Genomic DNA, 23,600 nt, shown 5'->3' on the forward strand with positions numbered 1-23,600 from the left:
GTGACCTTTAAGGCCTTGAATTTTTGCGTTCTGCGTGATCTAAAATTCCGTCTCAATCACAATTTCGAGCAGCTAAACTCAATTGGAGGCAATTAATACCAAAAGTTAAATGAAAAGTGCGACGAAACTGGTGCCATTTATCACTTTAAATCTTAATAGTGGTATATATTAATAGTGGTATATATGTATTATTAAATAGTAGTCCCATTTCCCATTTAGCCCCCCCCCCCCGACTGAAGCAGGCTGAACTTGATTAAAGCTCCCTTTAATCGTACGAGAGCAATTCTTCCGACGTTTAGTTGGTTATGTTTAAGTAATCGTGCATTGAGTTACAGAGTTCAGTCGATGAATTTTTAGCTGGCTTTTTGTATTCAGCTTAATAGCCCTCAGTTCGGTTTCAATCCTGACCGGCTTTAAGGGGGTCATCGGTGACTGTTTTCCTGCGATCTCCCAGCTGTTTATTTTTTTGCGGACATTAAGTGCCTTGACAGCGAACTTGAAATCATCGCCCTTTTGATTTATAGGATGTTAATTTTCTCTGTTCTAAAAAAATGTGTATGAAAATTTTGAAAATCTGAATCATGGGGCAGTTGATTTTAAAATTTCAATGCTTTGGAGTTATTAATAGCCGCCCTCATCTTCTCAGCCGGCTATTATAGCGCTCCTATTTTTTTTACAATTCAAAGAATTTGAATTGTATTGGGGCGCTGTCCTTTTTTGAAGATCTCTTCACACATTTTCATGATTATTGAAGTCAAATTGGAGTAGTGATTTTGGTCACGCCGAAACAGGAAGTGGAAAGAAAAAGCGAGTGGTTTTGCGGCGTGAATTTTTTTCGCTCCAAATTTAAAGTAGAGTGAGAAAACGCTGTTTGAACAAAATTTCGCTTTCTAGCTAGTGGTTTTTTGTTCAAATGCGGCAATTTGACTTTGATTTTTACTGTTTATAGCTGCGAAGCTGTAAGCTGAGCGTAGCTATATTGCGGTGCTCTTGGTTTTTACAATTCAAAGAATTTGAATTGTATTGGGGCGCTGTCTTTTTTTTTTAAGATCTGTTCACACATTTTCATGATTTTTGAAGTCAAATTGGAGTGGTGATTTTGGTCACGCCGAAACAGGAAATCGAGCGAAAAATCGAGTGGTTTTGCGGCGTGAAATTTTTTCGCTCTAAATTTAAAGTAGAGTGAGAAAATGGTGTTTGAACAAAAATTCGCTTTCTCGCTAGTGGTTTTTTGTTCACATGCGGCAATTTCACTTTGATTTTTACTCTTTTTTCGATTTTTTGGATCGGATTTTTTTCTAAATGGTTTTTCCAATCCATTCATAGTCCGTTTTAGGTCTAGTTTTTTTAGTCAATGAAAATTCTTTGAATTGTACGTCAGTACTTGTCCTGCTATGTTTTTTTGTTTCGTCGTCTGACGCTCTTTTTTCGTTTTACATTTGTTCACACAGCAAAGCTGAAAAAGTCAAATTTTCTGAATGACTTCTTCCTCTCACTAACGGCATTTGCGCGCGTGACGTCATTTCTCACTCGCTTTAGCGAAAGTTTTAGGTTATTTGCGTGATTAGATTTTGATCATACGTGACTTACCTCACTAAATAAAATGACTTTTGCACTTTAAAACTTAAGTTTATTTTGAATTTGTTTAAGGTCAAAGGAACTACTATGTGCAGTAAAGGTCCCTAATAAGAGGCTTCTGTGGAATGAATTTTAACAAGCTTTATTAATTTATCGCTGAATGTTTTTTAGCCTAGTTTTTTGAGCGGCGTCGATTATTTTTTCAATTTAGATCTGTATCTGTTTCTATCTCTATTATATGGCACAAAGGTCTGTTCTTTCGCAGCTATTCTGGCAATCTTTCGGCTATGTTTTTTCGTTTTTTTTGATCGGGTTTTTTTTCTAAATGGTTTTTCCAATCCATTCATAGTCCGTTCTAGGTGTAGTTTTCTGTTTAGTCAATGAAAATTCTTTGAATTGTACGTCAGGACATGTCCTGCTATGTTTTTTGTTTTAACTTCGTCGAACTTTTTTTCGCTTTATCCATTTTGCCGCTTTTTCGACATTTTGCGTTAAATCTTTTTGACTTCTCTAGGCTGGTTTCACTCTTCTGTCATTCTGCTCAACCTTTTAAACAGCAGCTGCTCAGTAAAGCAATTCAGAATGAAGAGAGTCAGTTTAAAAAAATCAAAGTCAGAAATAGAAACGGGATAAACCCATAAAGCCCATTTTTAGATGCCTGGTACTTGAACTTTGTTCTCATAAGTTTTAGTTACTATCTATAATGCTTATTGGTATTGATACTAGACCATGTAGCCTCTCACTGAGAGACAGGAGTATGTTCAACTACGAAATGACATCGAAATAAATCGCACTTAAAAATGTTTTTATACAGAAATCAATTTTTGTTGATTTTTTTCTTTTTCAATCCCAATAGAGTTATGGGAATCAACGGCGGCTATTTTCCGGCAATCTGCTGGGTATGTTTATGTTTCAGCTTGCTGTTTCTGAAGACAGCGATTGAAGAGAAGCTTTTCGGACCCAGCAGAGCTGCGAAAAACCTCAACACTATGGCTACACAGATGACCAAATTAGGGTTCCCGTCTTTCATACTCAAGTGAGCACTTCAGTTTTAACGTCATTCTGATCATGGACCCTTCCCCTCGTCCAGCATTCTCAACCCACCCCCTCTTCTTCCATCTCATTCCATCTCTAACCGCTCACTCTTGACCCCGTGCTACCCCCACCCTTAATGCTACATTCCTAAGCCCCAGCTACCGAAGGCAACAGCTCACCAGTCATTTGAGAGCAATTCCCCGACGATGGTACGCTATGCTCATTTTAGTTTTGCAACAATTGAAGATCTCTTGGCGCTTACCAGGAAAGAGGCTGGAAGTTTCTTGTAAGGAACGATAATGAATTCTCTAATGCATTATCACGCTCAATTAGTAGTTTATACAAGACACTATGAAAAGTACCATTGTTTTGTAGATCTTTGAGATGTTTAGTAAGCTGGCCATTTTTCCTTAGTGATGGTCAATCTATAGTCGCGGGTAGCATTGACCGACAGCTAAGTGCCAGTGGAGTTGGTGGGGCGACAACTATTGGGGGTTCCACGATGGGAGCCACTCTCACTGCGCAGAACACCCTCAATAGTACTCTTGGCAGATCACAAGCCTCAGAGCTGTTCAACATGCGATTGAATGCCTCCTTAGATGGTTGGAATGACGGACAGGCTGCAAGTAGGAGTGGCGCTGCAGCCTCAACCTCTTTCATGGACAATTTCACAATGAGTGAAGGAGGTAAGTTTGTGTTTTGTAACAAAGAAGTATTCCATTTTAGGCTTAGATATTGTTAGTACGAAATGCTTCATTAACGGTTCTGTTATTTACCATTGTAAAAATACCAAAATTATAATCAGAATTGAGCTAAATATGGTCTTCAAGAATCTAGTTTTCCATGACAAGTATAAAATTTAGCTTAAAAGGAGGTTAATTATACTGTCGGATTTTGATATATAAAGGTGCGCGGGGAACAAGGCCTGTTGACTGAGATTTAGCTGTGAACTGATCTATTTTAGGTCTAGCCTCATCCATAGACTCTCCTCGTCACAGCAGTCACCAGATGATGCCCCACAGCCTCAGTCCAGAAGACGATGTCAATCTCAACATTTGGATCCTCATGTTTGAGTTCTATGTCAAGATGAGGATGCTGAAAGAGGCGAGAAGTTGTCTTCAGGAGTTTAATAAATGCATCCGCAGTGAGAGTGCAATGTATCACTATCATTACGCCGTAAGTCTTGCAACAAATGTGTCGACGGATTCTACAAACCACAAGTGAATTACGTTTGTTTCCCAAACGAATAATTCGGAACTTTCCCAAACGTATAATTTGCGTCATGCTGGTGTTTGCTCTCAAACGAAGTTTGTAGCAATTATATTAGTCCTGTCGGTCTTTTTTATGCGATTTTTCTCTTGACCGATTTTTTTCCTGACGCTTTTGACTTTTCGTCCTCAAAAACGGGATAAACAGGTAGCGCCCAACGGGCATTAAGTGCTCTTAGAGCCTTTCAGCTCAAACTAATTTGGAGACTTATACTTATTAATAGCCGCCCTCATCTTCTCAGCCGGCTATTATTGCGCTCGTATTTTTTTTTTAATAGCCGCCCTCATCTTCTCAGCCGGCTATTATAGCGCTCCTATTTTTTTTTTACTTCGTCGAATAAAAAAATGTTTCGCTTTACCTCATTTTGCCGCCTTTTCAACATTTTGCGTGAAATCTTTTTGACTTCTCTAGGCTAGTTTCTCTCTTCTCTCATTCTGCTAAAAGTGAATTTGAACATCAGTTGCTCAGCAAAGCAATTCAAAATGAACAGAGTCAGTATAAAAATTGAAGTCAGAAATAGAAACGGGATAAACCCATAAAGTCCAATTTTAGATGCACGCTATTTGAACGTCGTTCCTATAAGTCTTATTTACCATCTCTAATGCTTCTTGTTATTGATAGTAGCCCCTGTAGCCTCTCTCTAAGAAACAGAAGTATGTTCAACTACGAAATGCCATCAAAATAAATCGGACTTAAAAAAATGTTTTTTTTTTACAAAAATCTTTTTTTTTCAATATCTTCTGTTATTTCAATCCCAATCATGCTTATTGGAATCAACGGCGGCTATTTTCCGGCAATCTGCCGGGTATGTTTTTACTTCGTCAAACTTTTTTTTTCGCTTTACCATTTTGCCGCTTTTTCGACATTTTGCGTGAAATCTTTTTGACTTCTCTAGGCTAGTTTCTCTCTTCTCTCATTCTGCTAAAAGTGAATTTGAACATCAGTTGCTAAGCAAAGCAATTCAAAATGAACAGAGTCGGTATAAAAAATTGAAGTCAGAAATAGAAACGGGATAAACCCATAAAGCCCAATTTTAGATGCCCGCTATTTGAACGTCGTCCCTATAAGTCTTAGTTACCACCTCTAATGCTTATTGTTATTGATAGTAGCCCCTGTAGCCTCTCTCTAAGAAACAGAAGTATGTTCAACTACGAAATGCCATCAAAATAAATCGGACTTAAAAAATATTTTTGTACAAAAATCTTTTTTTTCAATATATTCTATTCGTTCAATCCCAATCATGCTTATTGGAATCAACGGCGGCTATTTTCCGGCAATCTGCCGGGTATGTTATTTATCGTGTGAAGGGCGGTTCTCATCAGCCCCCGGTGCACCCCCCCCCCCCCCCCCCGTGGCTAGCTATTGACCAACAACCGCTTGCTAAAAATGCAAATTTTTGATAATTTTTAATTGCCCTAGGTGTCAAGAAACCTCCTTTAGGGTTTAATAATAGGTTACGGCATAGTTTCTAGTGGTAATGGAATGGTTTCAACATTTTAAGATCACGAATTTTAGCAATTTTTGACAAAACGTGCAATTTTTTGACTTTGTCAAGATTTTTGACATTTACTTTTCCTTATTCAGGTCTTTCTAGACCCAGGGACCAGAAAACATCCAAAGGGGTTTGATAATAAGTTACTGACAATTTTTTTGCCCATGGAATATATTGTCAACTTTTTAATGTCAAAAATTTTAGCAAATTTTTGATAAAACTTGCTTTTTTCAAGTTTTGTTTTGAAATTTTTCGTTGTTTATTAATAGCCGCACAGCGATAGCTGGGGCTATTATTGGCCTTCTCTTGGTTTTTTTTATTTCGTCGTCACGATTTTTGTTACGACCATATGACGTCACAACCAAATCTGCTTTTTGTTCATTCGTTCATGAAATTTCAACTGAAATGCGTGTGTGACGTAATTTTTCGCTCTAAGTGGATTGAGTTTTTTGTTGATTCGCGTGGTTAATTTTTTGGTCACGCTTGACTTACCTCACTCTCAAAAATGACTTCCTCACTTTGAAATTGACTTTTTTACTTTAATTCAAAGAGATAACGTCCAATGGGTGTGTGTCACTGTAAATGAAGGTTATTTGAGAGCGGCTATTAGAGGAAGCAAAAACTTATACAGGTTTTTAATCAAAATATAACATATCAGCCTTCAATGAAAAGACGAATTTTTTGGTCTCTTGATTTTTTGAGACTGCAGATCTACAAAGCTATTGCGGCTATTTTCTGGCAATCTGCCAGCAATGTTTGGATTTTTTCAGCGTCAAGAGCCAAGGAACCTCCTCTGGGGTTTGAAAATAGATTACTGTATAATTTCTAGATTAAATGGAATGTCTTGCAAGATTTTAACATCACGAAATTTAGCATATTTTTGACAACTTTTGCCATTTTTTTAATTTTTTGAAATTTATAGTCATTATTCAGGTTTTTTGAGCCTCAAGGGTCAGAAAAGCTCCTTAAGGGTTTGATAATAAGTTACTGGGAAATTTATATTGGTCATGGACTAGTTTTCAACTTTTCAATATCACAAGAGTGCAGCAATTTTTTTATATAAAACTTGCAATTTTTTTTAAAGATTTTCGAAATTTTTTGTCATATTTTAGGTTTCTCTGGACTCAAGGGCCCCGAAACTTCCTCTAGGGTTTGATAATATGTTACTGTATAGTTTATAGATGTAATGGAATGTTTTTCAAGATTTTAATATCACGAATTTCAGCCTTTTTTTTTAAAAAAACTTTGCAATTTTTTTCATGTTTTTTGAATTGTTTTCGGTACCACAGGCCCTGGGACCTCATCCAAGGTTTGATAATAAGCTGCAGCATAGTTTTTAGAGTTAATGGAATGGTGATCATCATTTTTTATGATTCCAGTTTTAGTAGTTTTTGGACGAATTTCAAACTTTTCATGATTTTGGAAAATTTTTAGTGTCCAAAGTGTATGGATCTTTTTGACAATGTGAAACTATTTCAGGCTTGAAACAGGAATACCGGATAGTCTCGTGAGACAATGAAAGGGTTCTTTAGATATGAGTGTCTTGAATTTTAGCAAGATGTTGTTAAAATTTGCATTTTTTCCAAAAGTTTTGAATATTTTTTGTCCTTTTCTGAGTCTAACCAACATTACTGGCCAACGAAACTTTTCAAGTCTCGCAGATGGGTTACTTGACAGAACTTTTGAGACAAAAATGTTTTTTTAAACTTTTTGATTGCGAAGTTGAAAACTTTTTAATAGCCGGACAGTGATAGCTGGGGCTATTATTGGCCTTCTCTTGGTTTTTTCTATTTCGTCGTCGCGATTTTTGTTTCGACCATATGACGTCACAACCACTTCAAATCTGCTTTTTGTTCATTCGTTCATGCAATTACAACTGTAGTGCGTGTGTGACGTCGTTTTTCGCTCTTAGTGGAGCGATTTTTTTTGTTCATTCTCGTGATTAAATTTTTGGTCACACTTGACTTACCTCATTCTCAAAAATGACTTCCTCACTTCAAAATTGACTTTTATTTACTTCAGTTCACAGAGATAAGGTCAAATGGGTGTGTTTCACACTAAGTGAAGGTTATTAGAGAGCAGCTATTGGAGGCAGCAAAAACTTATACAGATTTTCAATCAAAATATAACATAGCAGCCTTTAATGAAAAGACGAATTTTTTTGCTGTCTTTTTTACTGGTTTTTTTAGACTTCAAAACTACGAAGCTATTGCGGCTATTTTCTGGAAATCTGCCAGCTATGTTTTTAAGTTCATTTTTTTTTGTTTTTTCCATATGGTTTATTTTTTAACAAGGCTAGAAAACTAGAAGTTGCAGAGTCGAATCCAATCATGGAAGATATTCCGGGCTCTCTTTCTCTCTCTGTCCATTAGGGTTCCTTTCCTCTTTCTCGTTCACTTTATCTCTATCTCTCTACCTCTCTCTCTCTCTCTCTCTCTCTCTCTCTCTCTCTCTTTCTTTGCTGATGCCGCACTTCAGCTGCTGTTATGTGGCGTTATGTCATCCTCTCTGGGCCTCATTATCAATGAGTTATAGTGGAATTGTATAGTTATCATAAATGATCTAACAGGCACTTTTGATGAAATCATTGTTAATTGCTCTCAAAACTAATTTACCGCAAGTACATTAATCCTGTTTGTCTCTTTTATGCAATTTTTTAGTTGGCCGAGTTTTCGTCTGACTAATTTGACTTTCGTCTTCAGAAACGAGATAAAGAGGTAGCGCCCTGAGGTCACTAAACCTTGGCTAGCTGCTGACTAAGCCAACCGCTCGCCGGTCTTTTGAAAGCAATTCGCCCGACGTTAGTCGGTTATGTTTTTAATTTCTCTCGAACGAAGTTTGAGGCAATTATTGTAAACTTGTTGGTCGTTTTTAATGCAACGTTTTCGCTGGACTGTTCTTGCGCTGTTAATCTGGAACATTTTGACTTCGTGTGTGACATTTTTACAATTAAGTTCTCCACTTTTTGAGTGATCTAATATGTTCTCACTCTGAAATTCAGTTTGTTGACAATACAAAAGCGATTGTGGTTGGGATGGGAACGGAATTTTGGCTTCTTTTATATACAGGGGTATTTTAATCTTATAGTTCAGTTGTTTTTATGGGCAATTTTCTTCTTTTGACTACATTATTCTGTTTTTAATATTCACTTTCGTAGGAAACAGTTGATTTGAAAGGTAGCTCATTCAGGAAAACGACTCTTCGAGTCGTTTCTGGATTTCTTCCGGCTATGTTTTTAAATTTGCGCTTCACCTTTTGATCACGTTTTTCGTTTTACATAAATCAAGATTTTAACCTTTGAGACGTTACTTACTTCAATCACTGTTTCAACTGAATGGATTTCAAATATAATTTCACTTATGGAATTACGAAATGTTTTAAATACGGTCAACGTCAGAAGAGGAAAATAAAAAGAAACAGGATAAACCGTTAAAAGTCAATGTGCATTCATAGCTTCTGCGGAATGAATTCTAACAAGCCTTACTGGTTTATCACGGATTTCTTTTAACATAGGTTTTTGAGTGGCGTCGATAACGCTTTCATTTCCTATATGTATCTTTTTCTATCTCTTTCATACGACACGCATGTCTAATTCGCAGCTAATTGGCTGTCTGCCGGCTATGTTTTTAAAGATCTTTTCGCACAATTTTGCAATTTTTGAAATCAAATTGAAATGATAATTTTGGTCACTCTTAGACAGCAAGTGGAGCGAAAAAGTGAGTGGTTTTGCGGCATAAAGTACCTTCACTAATTTTAAAGTGGGCGAGAAAACTGTAAACTGTGTTTTGACAAATGTTTGCTTTCTCGTTTCCTTTCTGCGGCCATCTGTCTTCGATTTTTAATGATTCATTTTGTTCAATATTTACGGTCGGATTTTTCAAGTGGTTTTCCGAATCCATTAATAGTCCATTCTTTGTCTAGTTTTTTGTTAAGTCAGTGAAAATTCTTTAGTCAATGAAAATTATTTAGTCAAGGCAATTTCTTTGAATTGTAGATCAGGACTTGTTCTGTTGTTTTCGTCGTCGAGATTTTTGGTTTAATCGTATGACGTCACATTTATGTGAAATCTTTTTTTTTTCACTTGGTCATTTAATTTTGGCTGAATTCTGTGCGTGACGTCATTTTTCAGTCTTAGTGGAGTTTTTGTTCATTCGCGAGTTTTTGATCACACGTGACATAATCTCTCAAAAATGACTTCCTCAGTCTCAAAGTGACTTGTCTCTACTTTAATTCAAGTAGATAAATTCAAGCAATTGTGTCACCCGAAATAAGGGTTGTTTAAGAGCGGCTTAAAAAGGCAGAAATAAATTACGCAGATTCTTAATTGTAATATTGCATCTCAGCATTTAATGGAGAAGAAGTTTCGGTTTTGGCTTTCTACTTTCTTTCCCGACTGCAGATCGACAAAGCTATCGCGGCTATTCTCTAGCTGACAGCTGTGTTAATTGCTCTTAAACGAATTGAAGAGCAATTTTCGAACAACTCGATATTTTCGTTTTACATTTTTTCATTCAGCAAACCTCAAAAGGCCAATTTTTTCACACTTTCATGCCTCTCACTGTTTTTTCACGTCACAGCTGAAACTAGTCGGTGGTAAGTTTGAAGCTGAATTGCGTGAGATTTTTCGTTATCATAATTGACATACCTCACTATCCAAATGAGTGTTGAACACTATTATGGCCATTTAAAGTAAATGGTTTCAATGTCAATATATATGACTCTTTTAACTATGCATTATGTTAAAAAAGGCATATTAAGTTAAATAAAATAACCGGTTTGATTTTTCAAAGAAAAAGTTTTTTTAGCGTTTTGAAAGGTGTTGAATGATTTTTCCAGATTATTTATTGTACCGCGCTTTTTACTACTGGAAGAATCGGTATACTGGTGTGGTTCCGTGTTTTTGTTGAGTCAGTTGAGTGAACTTTGAAATTGTTATAAAGGGATGATAAATTATGAATTACTAATATTATGACCATTTTTGAGGAGCAGAGAGAAGAGAGTGTGATGATACTGCTTATTTGTGGTTCCTGATGGTTTTATGCGGTTTTTCGATTGATCAATTTTTTCAACTAGACTTTGGGTCATCTGTCTGAGAGGGATTAGATGGTAAAGCCCAAGGGTGTTGTAAAGTCTCTGCGCTCTTAGTGCTCTAGTAGTCTATAAGGGTACGTTTCACAAAAACTCGTAAGTTGTTGTAAATTGGCGATTGAAAATATATTTAGCTTTGTGTTTAGAACGGGATCATAGCAGAGGAGGAGGGACAGTTGGAAGAGAGCAAGAACTTTTACAAGCAGGCCCTCATATTCAACCCACGTGCAATAGACGCCAGAATAAGACTGGTGAGTTTCAAGTTTTCAGCTCCAATGAGCATCGTTGACTCGTACTTCCAGTTAAGGAGATCTAAGAGCTTTTGTAAGATGGAAAAGCCGGATCGTCCAAAATTGTGCCTGAACTAAGGTATCTTATTCCACCTGTTGTTTTCTGGCAGTAAAGACAGCATTACTGGAGTTATGCAGACATTCGCTTTTATGAATACTAAGCATCGGTTGATTCTGATTACAAAGTTTAGGTAGATTTAGATTAGAAGACGTATGCTATCAATGGAGGAAAACCATATTAGGTGGTAAAAATTGCAATGTAATTTGGGAATTTGTTCAGGCAACATGTTTGAAGCAAGACGGATCATTGGAATGTGCGGAGAAGGTGCTGAGAGAGTGTATACAAATGAATCCATATGATGAGAAAAGCTGGTGAGATCAGTTATTACTTGTTCCGAGCACCTTTTCATTAATATCTGTGATAATAGAGGAACGCTAATGGGGCGCATCACCCATTTGAGATTTATTTGATCATCCTCAATTAGGGTTCAAATTCGTGAAGCCAGTTTAATTCGAATTGAAAGGTTTGAAAGATATTTTTAATCCGGCGCGAATTTATAATTCTGGTGCGTAATTGCCCCAGGTATCCCAATGTAGTTTAACCCAAATTAAAAGCCTACGAATTTTGAGATTTCATTTCTCATATTGGCGGTGTTCACATTTGCGAACCGTTACATATTAGGGGCAAAACATATTAGCGCCTATAACAAACGTGGGTAATCGCTCAATACACTCCTGTAATACTTTTTCGTTGAATTTAACCCAATTTCGAAAGAAGTGCTGTTTTCAACGTTATATGCTCTATGCTTATAGTTGTTTAATTGCTCTCGAACGAAGTTTGAGGCAATTAATGTAAACGACTTTTTTATGCGAAATGTTTGTTTGACCGCTTTTGTGTTTTTGCATGCTTTGACATCTCAAGTAACTTTTTCCCGCTTGTCCTCTTCATTTTTGATTGATCTCAATTGCTTTCACATCACAATAACGTTTGTTGCTAAATTAAAAGTGAATGTAAGATAGGAAATCACGAGAACCTGATAGCAGAGTGGTTGTCGAAAACTCCGAAGGTCGGGGTTCGAATCCTTCCCTGGTCGGAGTTTTTGCAACTCCTAAAGAAAAATTTGTAGGCTGTAGTGTACAGCCCCTGAATTAAATTTCTCCGCCTGCCGTACGACAGCAATTGGTCCGACGTTAGTTGGTGTATGTTTAATAGCCGACCTCATCTTCTCAGCTGACTGTTATAGCGCTCCTATTTTTGTATTATAATCCAAAGAATTAGGTTTGTAGTAGTGGTCTGTCGTTTTTTTAAGACGTTTTCACATATTTTTCCACGAAGATGGCCTTTGAAAACTTTGAAAATAGACAGGCGCCCAGTGTGCATCAACTTTGATAAGAGGCACTAGCTCGTTATAGTACTGCTTCCTTGTCTCGATGTTTTGTGATGTATAATTTGGTAATGCAAACACCAAAATTTTCTGAGAAATATAACCTCGAAATAAGTGATCTAGCTCAGCTCAAGTATTTTGTATTATTAGCAGCAGAATTGGGGTTAATTGCCTTTTGGTATTGATAGTATTCCGTCTCTTTTTTGTTAGAAAATATAGCGAGCCTAATTATCAATTTCAGTCAAATTAACTTGTATTTAATTGCTCTCAAACGAAGTTTGTAGCAATTATATTAGTTCTGTCGCTCTTTTTTATGCGATTTTTCGCTTGACCGTTTTTCGTCTGACGCTTTTGACTTTTCGTCCTCAAAAACGGGATAAACAGGTACCGCCCAGCGGGCATTAAGTGCTCTTAGAGCCTTTCAGCTCTGTTTCAGTTCAAACTATTTTGGAGACTTATAATAATGCTGTGAAGAGCGGTTCTTAGAGGTTGAAGCCCCCCCCCCCCAACTGTTGCCCCCCCCACTATTGCCACCCAACCCCCACCGCGCTGTTGCCCCCCACCCGACTTTTGTTACCCCCAACAGCACCCCCCCCCCCCCCCCATGGCTAGTTACTGACGAACAATTGCTCGCTAAAAACGCAAATTTATACAATTTTTTTCAAGCTTTATGAAAATTTTTGTCATTTTTGTAAAACTTATGTCAAATTTTTCAGTTTTATAAACCCTAGATGTCAAGAAGCCCCCTCTATTTTTTGATAATAGGCTACTGCACAGTTTCTAATGCTAATAGAATGGTTTCAACATTTCAACTTCGCGATTTTTTTCATTTTTTTGAAAAAAATTTGCAAATGTTTTCAAGGTTTTTGAAAAGTTTTGTCGGTTTTTAGGTTTATCCAGCCTCAAAAGCCAAGAAGCCTCCTCTAGGGTTTGATGATAGGTTACTGTTTAGTTTCTAGACGTAATATTTTTTTCAAGGTTTTAACATCACGAATTTTAGCATTTATTGTCATTATTCATGATTCAGCCTCAGGGTTCAGTAAACCTGCTCAAGTGTTTGATAATATGTGGCTGCTCAGTTTTTAGTGGTAATGGAATGGTTTTCAACTTTTTAATATCACAAATTTTATCGAATTGTTTTAAAAAACTTGCAATAGGTTTATCTTGCCTCAAGAGCCAAAGAACCTCCCGTTGAGTTTGATAATAAGTTATTGTAAAGTCTCTAGATGCGATGGAGTGTTTTTAAGGGTTTTAACATTTAACGAATTTTAGCATTTTTTTGAAAATTTTTTGGCAATCTTCATGATTTTTTGAAAGTTTTGTCATTTTTGTTAGGTTTTTCCAGTCTCAAGAATCTAGAAGCCGCCTTCGAGGTTTGATACTAAGCTGCGGCTTGGTTTTTAGAGTTAATGGAATGGTTATCATTATTTTAATGACTCGAGTTTAACAAATTTTTTGATAAATTTTAATTTGAAAATTTTTTGAAAATATATTATCTTGTTCCAAGGGTATGGATCTTTTTGAGCCAGTGAAACCGGTAAAGGATTGATATAGGCATAGATAGGCATACTAGATGGTCTCTTGAGACAATGGAATGGTGTTCTGAAGATATTAATGTCACGAATCTTAGCAAGATTTTAAAATTTGCAATTGTTTAAAATTTTTGATTATTTTTGTCCTTTTCCGAGTTTAACGATCATTACTGGCCAACGAAGCTTTTTTTGTTCTTGCAGATGGGTTACATGACAAAATCCAGAGACAAAAAATGTTTTCTTCACTGCAAAATGTGGAAACTTTTCTTTGGAATTTTGCACGTTCATTTTATATGATTTAGTTACTAACAAGTTTAGAAAACTTGATGTTGTAGAGTCGAATTTTTTGAAATTTTTTGTTGTTTTTTAGAATTTTTCAGCCTCAAGAGCCAAGGAACCTCCTCTAGGGTTTTTGGCATTTTTTTTAAACAGAGCTTGCAATTTTTTGTCTTTTTTTAGGTTTCTCTGGCCTCAAGAGACACGGAATTTTCTCTAGGGTTTGATAATTTTTTGTTGCATAAATTAATAGATGTAATGGAATGTTCTTCAAGATTTTAATATCAGTAATTTATAATTTATTATTTTATTTTAATATATTAATCCTGTTTGTCTTTTATACAATTTTTCGCTTGGCCGAATTTTTTTCTGACCCATTTGACTTTAGTCTTAAGAAACGGGATAAAGAGGTAGTGCCCTGAGGTCACTAAGCTGTGGCTAGCTGTTGACGAGGCCAACCGCTCGCCGGTCGTTTGAGAGCAATTCGCCCAACGTTAGTCGGTTATGTTTAATTTTTCGATTTTTAGGGGTCAGTGAAACATTGAACAGCTTGAAGATGGGTTAAGGGATGAAAGAAGATGGGTTAATGGATGGTTTCTAGAGACAATGGGAGTGGTTCTGAAAATCTAATTATCAAGAACTTAAGCGGAGCTTCGATAATTCTTGAAATTTTTGTTTATTTTTTTATCTTGTTCATATTTTATTGAAATGCTATTTGAGATAATAGTTTCATAAATTTTGGTGGCTTTTCAATAAGTTTTTCTCAGTTTTTTTGAAAATTTTTAACGTTTTAAAAATTTTGTACTGTAGGGGCCATCCGGCTTGTAAAATGTTTGCATTCGTTAATGCGTTTATTTTAGTGGCATAGTTTTGGTTTTGTAGATTTTAATTTAGTTTTGTCGTTCTTGCTGTTTAATTGCTCTCAAACGAAGTAACAATTATATTAGTCCTTTCGGTCTTTTTTAATACAACTTTACGCTTGACCGATTTTTCGTCTTTCCCATTTGAATTTTTGTCCTCAACAACGGGACAAACAGGGAGCGCCCGGCGGAAATTAAGTGCTCTTAGAGCCTTTCAGCTCACTAGTCTCCAAGTATGCGATTAACAGAAACTGTTTGAGATTTGAGGACAATGGTGTGAAGGAGGTTCTTAGAGGTTGACCGCGAACACAAGCCCCCCTCTGAATTCAACCCCAAATCGCCACCTCTGCACATCTTTCAGGCCGCAAGGGCCCGCCCAGCCAGAAACCACCCTCACACCGTTCTTCCCACTGTTTCCCCAACCCCGCTTGACCATTGTTGCCCCCTGCAGCCCCGGTGCCCCACCCCCGCTTTGCTCACCTCTTGCCCCTGCGATTAAGCTAATGCTAGCCTCACTAAACCCTGGCTAGCTACTGACGATGACGACCGTCCGCCGGTCGTTTGAGAGCAGTTTTCTCGATGTTAGTCGGTTATTATTTTGAGAATGGTTTTGTGTCTATAAAACTTTGACGTCAGAAGCCTTAGCGGATTATCCACATGTTTTAAGATGTTTTTTTTTGGTTTTTTTTCAATGACTTTTGGGTAACGCCGAGACAGCATTAAGGTTCACTGGAGGCCCACAGCTGGTCTTTTTAAAAGTTCGTGTTCGGAGTTTTTTAGTCCAAAATTTTCCGGTTTCTCGTCATTTTTCTAGTTTGATCAGTGGTTATTTGACTTTTGTCAAATTGATAAAAGTTTTTTTTGCTAGACATAATTATTTTTAATGACCATTTTGAGAGCTATTTGTTTTGGTACTGCTTACTTAAACACGTGAAAACGATACTAATATTTGCCTTTTTAGATTTTCCAGCCTTTGGGGCCAGTGAATCGCTGGGATTTGGCAATAGTTTGCTGCATAGTTTCCCTTGGCAATGAAGTTGTTTCAGCTTTATATCACGATTTCTTTAAAAAATTGTTCGGAACGTTATTGTCATGTTCCGAGCTAATCCCATGAAGTACTCTTGGACTTGGTATTGGGTTACGGGATATATTCTGAGACAGTTCAATTGTTCTAAAGACAGTAAAATGACGAATTTCAGCAAAATTTATTTAAATTTGTAATTTTTGTCAAGCTTTTTTGAAAATTTTTGTCGATTTCTGAGTTAATCAATCATTAGGAGACAACAAAAACTTAAGTCCTGCAGATGGGCTACCTTGATTTTTTTCCTAATTTTATTTTTAATTGCTCTCAAACGAAGTTTGTAGCAATTATATTAGTTCTGTCGCTCTTTTTTATGCGATTTTTCGCTTGACCGTTTTTCGTCTGACGCTTTTGACTTTTCGTCCTGAAAAACGGGATAAACAGGTAGCGCCCAGCGGGCACTAAGTGCTCTTAGAGCTTTTCAGCTCTGTTTCAGCTCAAACTGTTTTGGAGACTTAAACGTATGGTTTGAAGGGCGGATCTTAGAGGTTGAAGACTCCCCACATTGTTGACACCCCCCCATTATTGCCCCCCCAAAAAAAAACGTTGTTGCCAACAGCCCATTGTTTCCCACCCCTCCCTCAACATCAGCCCCCCGGTGCACTCCACCCCTCCCTCAGTGGCTACTGACAAACAACCGATCGCTAAAAACCCGCAATTTTACACTAATTTTTACAATTTTTTACAAGTTTTTTTTTAAAAATTTGTCAATTTTTATTGTTTTATGTCCTAGATGTCAAGGAACCTCCTCTAGAGAATTATAATAGGTTACTGCATACTTTCTAGTGGTAGTGGAATGGTTTCAAACTTTTAACATGACGAAATTTTGCATTTTCTTGACAAAACGTGCTTTTCATTTTTTTGACAATTATTTTTCATTATCACGTTTTTCCAGAAGCAGGGGCCAGAAAACGTCCTCAGGGGTTTGATAATAAGTTACTTAAAAAAATTAATTTGCCATGGATTAGTTTTCAATTTTTGAATATGACAAATTTTAGCAATTTTTTTCATAAATTTTGATTTTTTTAAAGTTTTTCTGAAAATCTTTGTCAGTCTTTTGGTTTATCCAGCCTCAAGGGCCGAGGAACATTCTCTAGGATTTGACAATAGGTTACTGTATAGTTTCTAATTGTAATGGAATGCTTTTCAGGATTTCAACACCACGAATTTTAACATTTTTTAAAAAAAATTTGCTGGTTTTTTTTCAATTTCTGGACATGTATTGTCTTTTCAGGTTTTTCAGCCTTCATATATTTTTATATGAAAGGATTTCGTTATAGGTCACTTCATGGCTTCTAGATGTAATGGAAAGTTTTTGAAATTTTAATATCAGCAAATTTTAGAAATCGTTTGCAAATTTTTATAGGTTTTTTTAATCTTTTTGAATTTTTTGTTGTTTTCTGGCACCAGGGTCCTAGGGATCTTTTCCAAGGCTTACTAATAAGCTGTCGCATAGTTTCTAGAACTAATGAAATCGGTATCAATTTTTTGATGGCTCCAGCTTTAGCATTTTTTTACTAAATTTTAATTTTAAACTTTCAGAAAATTATTATCATGTTCCAAGTTTATGGTTCTTTATGAGCCAGTGAAACTATTTAAAGCTTGAAAAAACGATACTTGTTAGTCTCCTGGGACAATGAAACTTTTGACGATTTTAATATCTTGAAATTTAGCAACTTTTTGTTAAAATTTGCGACTTTTTTCAAAATTTTTGACTCTGTCTTTTTCCGAGTTTAATGATCATTACTGGGCAACGAAGATTTTCAAGTCTTGCAGATATGTTGCTTGAAATAACTCTAGAGACAAAAATAGTTTTGAACGTTCTGACTGCAAAATCTGGAAGCTTTTTAAAAGTTTTTCAATATTTTGCAAATTTTTAAAATATCAGTTATTTGATTTATTTACTACAAGGCTAGAAAACTAAAATTTGCATAGTCGAATCGGGCTAGAGCTCGCTTCACTAAACCTTAGCTAGATACTTTCGAAGGCAACGGCTCGCCGGTTGTTTGAGAGCAATTCGCCCGACGTTAGTCGTTTATGTTTCAAAGTTTTTGTCCTTTTTATGGATTCTTCTATCTATTCTATCAACTCCTTTCAAGGCTTGTGCGTGTGTTAAATTAGATTAAAATGGATCAAATTGGGCCTTCAGGGTAAAAGCGTCAAGAGTTTTTGTTTTTTTTATTATTTCAATTTTGAACTTTTGACTGTCTTTTGGCTGGCATTGTTCAATTGATCTGCTGCTCAGATACAGCAGCTGTAAGTTTTTCATTCACTTCTTTGGATTGTATTTCAGAACTTGTCCTGCTGTGTTTTTTTTCGAATAAAAATTTGTTTCTCTTTACATCATTTTGCTGTTTTTTGGTAACATTTTGCATGAATTCTGTGAACTTTCATTAGTTTCTTTGTTCGCTCGTTGTGCTCGATGTTTTTTAGACAGCTGTTGCACAGCGAATCAGTCTAAAATGAACAGAATCTTTATTGAAACGCTAACTCCAAAATATAAACGGTATAAACCCATAAATACCAATTTTATATCACCGCTACTTGAAATGTGTTCTTACAAGTCTTAGTTAAAATTTCTAATGCTTTTTGGCATAACCCCTGTATTTTCTAATTAAGAAGCAGGTGTATAGCTACTTAAGAAATCCAATCAAAATATTTCGCACTTAAAAGATATTTTTGTACAACAAATATTTTACTTTTTTAATCTCTTCCTTCGATCCCAATCCGTTTTATGTGAATCAATCGCGGCTATTTGAAGGCAATCTCCCGCTTTTGTTTTGTTTTCAATTTTTAGGAAACATAAATTCCAACGACAATTTTTATACCGAGTCATCTTTCAACAGAAAAAATTGCACCAACTTCTTTTAATTGAACCCCCACAAAATTGTTTTGTATTGTTTGTTAGGATGAGTCAAGATTTCGTTACGCCCTTTTTTGGCTGCACCTGGATTTATCAAACTATATTCTTTTTTATTTACCCTGTCTTGTTTTTTTAGGTCAGTTGGGAGATCTGAGATCATGGGTGTCTGGAAAATAATTCATCTTTTTGAAAAATTCTCCGCGATTTAAACAATTCGAATTTTTGTTTGAATATCCGACGTTATTAATTAGTAATTAACGAAGTTTGTAGCAATTGTATTAGTCCTGTTGGTCTTTTTATAATGCAATTTTTAGCTTGACCAATTTTTCGTGTGACGCTTTAGACTTTCGTCCTCAAAAACCGGATAAACAGGTAGCGCCCAGCGGGAATTAAGTGCTCTTAGAGCTTTTCAGCTCTAATTCAACTCAAACTGTTTTGAAGAGACAACATACTTATGGTGTGAAGGGAGGTTGAAGGCACCCCCACTGTTGCACCCCGCCATCAACCCCCCCCCCCCCCCCCAACCGTGGCTAGCGACCGACGAGCAACCGCTTGCTAAAACACGCAAATTTATACTAATTTTCACATATTTTAAGTTTTTTTTACTTTTGTCGTTTTTTAGGTTTTCTTCAGCCTAGAGAGCCAAGGAAACTCCTCTAGGATTTTAAATTAGGTTACTGTATAATTTCTTGCTGTAACGGAATATCTTGCAAGATTCTAACATCACGAATTTTAGCATTTTTTGACAATTTTTGCCATTTTTTTTTCATTTTTTGACAGTTAGTCATTATTCAGGTTTTTTAGCCTCAAGGGTCGGAAAACCTGAATTAGGGTTTGATAATAAGTTACTGATTAAAACTTTAATTTGCCATTGAAGTATTTCAACTTTTTAACATAACAAATTTTTGCATTTTTCTGATAAAACTTGCAATAAGTTTTTGGAAATCTTCTGTTTTTTTTATGTTTTTTCACTCCTCAAGAGCCACATAACCTCCTCTAGAGTTTGATAATAGGCTACTGAATAGTTTCCAGAGGTAATGGAATGTTTTTCGAGATCGAAAAAGCAATTTATCACAAACTTAAGCAATTTTTTGAAAAAATTTTCAATTTTAGATTTCTGACGCTTTTTGATTTTTTTTTAAATTTTTTTCCGGCACCAGTGTCCTAGGGACCTCAAAGGTTTGATAATAAGCTGTTGCATAGGTTCTAAGTTTAAGAGAATGGTGATCAATATTGTAATGACTCCTGCTTTATCAATTTTTTGATAAAATATAAATTTTTCTGAAAATTATTTATGTTCCAAGTTTATGGGTCTTTGAGCCAGTGAAACTATTTAAAGCTTGAAATAAGGATACCCGATAGTCTCCTGGGACAATGAAACTGTTTTGAAGAATTTAATATCTTGATTTTTAGCAAGAAGATATTGTTAAAATTTGCGATTGTTTTCATAATTTTTGAATAATTTTGTCCTTTTCTGAGTTTAATGATCATTACTGGCCAAGGAAACTTTTTAGGTCTTGCAGATGGGCTACTTGACAACACTTCAGAGACAAAAAATGGTTTTAAACATTTTACTGCGAAATCTGGAAACTTGTCTGATAAATTTTGCAATACTTTGCAATTTTTTAAATTATCAGATTTTTTTCTTTTTGATTTATTTACTATCAAGGCTAGAAAACTAAAAGTTGCAGTCGAATCAAGTTAAAGCTAGCCTCAGCAGACCGTGGCTAGCTACTGACGAAGCCAACCGCTCGCCGGTCGTTTGAGAGCAATTCGCCCGACGTTAGTCGGTTATGTTAATTGATATTTGAAACTAATTTTTCGTTTAGCGTGCTCTTCCTTTCGTAGTTCTCTGTTCCAGCTGAAGGTCTAAGCAGTCTATATGGCAGCCATCACTAAAATTTCAGTTAATTTGGTTCGCAAGAATTACTTGATTTGCAAAAAGGCAATAAAATTCTTATTACTCGCGAACAAAGATTTTTTCCGCTTTCTTGTTTGACTGCGATCTGTGGCTGAAATCATAAATTTCTAATCTGACTACAATTAGCCAAATGAGAATTTTTTAGATTTTCGAAAAAGCAGTCGAAATAAGCTTTCTGCTATCTATTTGAAGCACAATCTATTTAATCTTGTCTTTTTCCCGTCGATATGCCGGCTAGTTGTAGAAACTTCGATACTACAACGCAAGATTCATTTTTAATAAAGTCTAAACTCTCATTGATGTTTTAGGGGTCTGTTGGGGAAGATTCTGAAAGAGAAGAAAGATGAGATGGGAGCGTGTGAGAGTCTGAAGACAGCTTGTAATCTGGAAAGAACAGCACCCATAAAATGTTTTGACAGTTTTCTAAACTGGACTGTATAACTGGTGATGCCACTGCCATTTCTGGTGCTCTGTGGACCATTGTGAAGACATCATGATAAGCAAGGCTTGTGATCGACGGAGGAGCAAAGTGTAAAAGTGTGAGAATTGTGAGAATTCCTTTTTTGGTGCTAAAAATTAGTACTGGATGTCACCACTGACAAAAAATAAGAAGTATGATAGCTCTTAAACGTTGAAAACTTGAATATACATAATTTGAAATTGTATCTTAAATGTTTAAATGATTATTTGATTAGTATTTAGTAGAATAGAATTTGCTAGAATATGTTTTCATGTTTCTGAGTAAGAGTGAGAGCTGCGCAATTAATTGCAGCTTGGTTTAATTTCGTTCCTATTTTTTATAGAGTTTTATTTAAAACACCTATACTAAATTTCTGCAGATTTGGAGTTTATCTCAATGACTTTAACTCTTGGAAACGCTTGCTTTGTAGCATGGAAGTTTCTTGGAAATTCTGACCCATTATAATTAATTGCTCTTGAACGTAGTTCATAGCAATTATTGTAAACGTGTGTGTCTTTTTTATGCAAAATTTTCGCTTGACAATTTTGACTTTTCGAGTGACTTTTGCGCCCTTGACTTTTTGCATTTCGCGTGATCTAAAATTATCTCTCAATCACAATTTAAAGCAACTGAACTCAATTGGCGGCAATTTAATACTAAAAGTCAAATGAAAAGTGCGCCGCAACTGGTGTCATTTTTAATAGCCGCCCTCATCTTCTCAGCCGGCTATTATAGCGCTCCTATTTTTTACAATTCAAAGAATTTGAATTGTATTGGGGCGCTGTCTTTTTTTTTTAAGATCTGTTCACACATTTTCATGATTTTTGAAGTCAAATTGGAGTAGTGATTTTGGTCACGCCGAAACAGGAAATGGAGCGAAAAAGTGAGTGGTTTTGTGGCGTGATTTTTTTTCGCTCTAATTTTAAAGTAGAGTGCGAAAATGGTGTTTGAACAAAAATGCGGTTTTTCGGTAGTGGTTTTTTGTTCACATGCGGCAATTTCACTCTGATTTTTACTGTTTTTTCGATTTTTTGGATCGGATTTTTTTTCTAAATGGTTTTCCCAATCCATTCACAGCTCATTCTAGGCCTAGTTTTTTGTTTGAATTAAATTTTAATTTCTCGCTAGTGGTTTTTTTGTTCACATGCGGCATTTTAACATTGATTTTTTGTTTTTTTTTAAATTTTTTGATCTGATTTTTTTAAAATGGTTTTCTCAATTCACTCATAGTCCATTCTAGGTCTAGTTTTTCTGTTTAATTAATGAAAATTCTTTGAATTGTACGTCAGGACTTGTCCTGCTATGTTTTTTTTACTTCGTCGAATAAAAAAATGTTTCGCTTTACCTCATTTTGCCGCTTTTTCAACATTTAGCGTGATATCTTTTTGACTTCTCTAGGCTAGTTTCTCTCTTCTCTCATTCTGCTAAAAGTGGTTTTGAACATCAGTTGCTCAGCAAAGCAATTCAAAATGAACAGAGTCGGTATAAAAAATTGAAGTCAGAAGTAGAAATGGGATAAACTCATAAAGCCCAATTTTAGATGCCCGCTATTTGAACGTCGTTCCTATAAGTCTTAGTTACCATCTCTAATGCTTATTGGTATTGATAGTAGCCCCTGTAGCCGCTCTCTAAGAAACAGAAGTACGTTATGTTCAACTACGAAATGCCATCAAAATAAATCGGACTTAAAAAATGTTTTTGTACAAAAATCTTTTTTTTTTCAATATCTTCTATTCTTTCAATCCCAATCATGCTTATTGGAGTCAACGGCGGCTATTTTCCGGCAATCTGCCGGGTATGTTTTACTTTAAATCTTAATAGTGGTATATGTTAACCTCTAATGTGGTTATTTGAAGCCCACTATAGAACTTCTTAGTCCCATTTAAGCTCCTCCCCCCCCCCCCCCCCGACTAAAGCAGGCTGCAATTGATTAGAGCTCCCACTAGTCGTTCAAGAGCAATTCTTCCGACGTTTAGTCGGTTATGTTTTAAAATTTGGCTGCCAATTTTTTCACCTGCCTATACCAATCCTAACGTTGGTGAGTGGCCGCAATTTTCCAGCAATCTTCCGACGATGTTTATCATTTCAGTTTTAAAGCTGTTTAATTGCTCTCTAACAAAATTTGAAGCAATTTTTTGAAGGCGTCTATGCGCAAAATTTTGTCGTTTTCCTATTTTGTTCTAGAACTTTCTGTCGCTCGCCTGAGGAAACATGAAACTGAAATTTAAGTTTAAAAAATGTAATCAAATGGTCTCAAAGTGGTTCCCTTCGAGTCTTCGTCGGTAAGCGCGACAAGATCATTTCACTGAAGCTGCTGAGGAAGTTCACATTTGAGAAATTGCAATGTATAGCAATTCAAGGTGAGGAGGTCAATTTGAGAAATTTTGATCCCATTTAACTACCTACCCCCCCCCCCCCCCCCCTCCAAAAAAAAACTACCCCCACCCCCCACGTACCTACCCCCCCAAAC

General features: G+C 36.0%; 1 protein-coding gene across 2 annotated transcripts in view; it reads left to right on the plus strand.

Moving 5' to 3' along the window:
• LOC142341467 (tetratricopeptide repeat protein 7B-like) overlaps positions 1-21,394 on the plus strand; it is a 571,721-nt gene extending 550,327 nt beyond the window's left edge. For both annotated transcript variants that reach the window (XM_075392426.1, XM_075392427.1), the window contains 6 exons: positions 2,495-2,614; positions 3,028-3,299; positions 3,578-3,789; positions 10,609-10,713; positions 11,033-11,124; positions 20,979-21,394. In XM_075392426.1, coding sequence (XP_075248541.1) covers positions 2,495-2,614; positions 3,028-3,299; positions 3,578-3,789; positions 10,609-10,713; positions 11,033-11,124; positions 20,979-21,111 — 934 coding nt within the window. In that variant the 3' untranslated portion in view covers positions 21,112-21,394. The remainder of the gene's footprint in view (positions 1-2,494; positions 2,615-3,027; positions 3,300-3,577; positions 3,790-10,608; positions 10,714-11,032; positions 11,125-20,978) is intronic.
• Positions 21,395-23,600: the final 2,206 nt, after the last annotated feature.

Source organism: Convolutriloba macropyga, chromosome 6, assembly GCF_964194025.1.
Source record: "Convolutriloba macropyga chromosome 6, txConMacr16.3, whole genome shotgun sequence".
Lineage (NCBI taxonomy): Eukaryota > Metazoa > Xenacoelomorpha > Acoela > Convolutidae > Convolutriloba > Convolutriloba macropyga.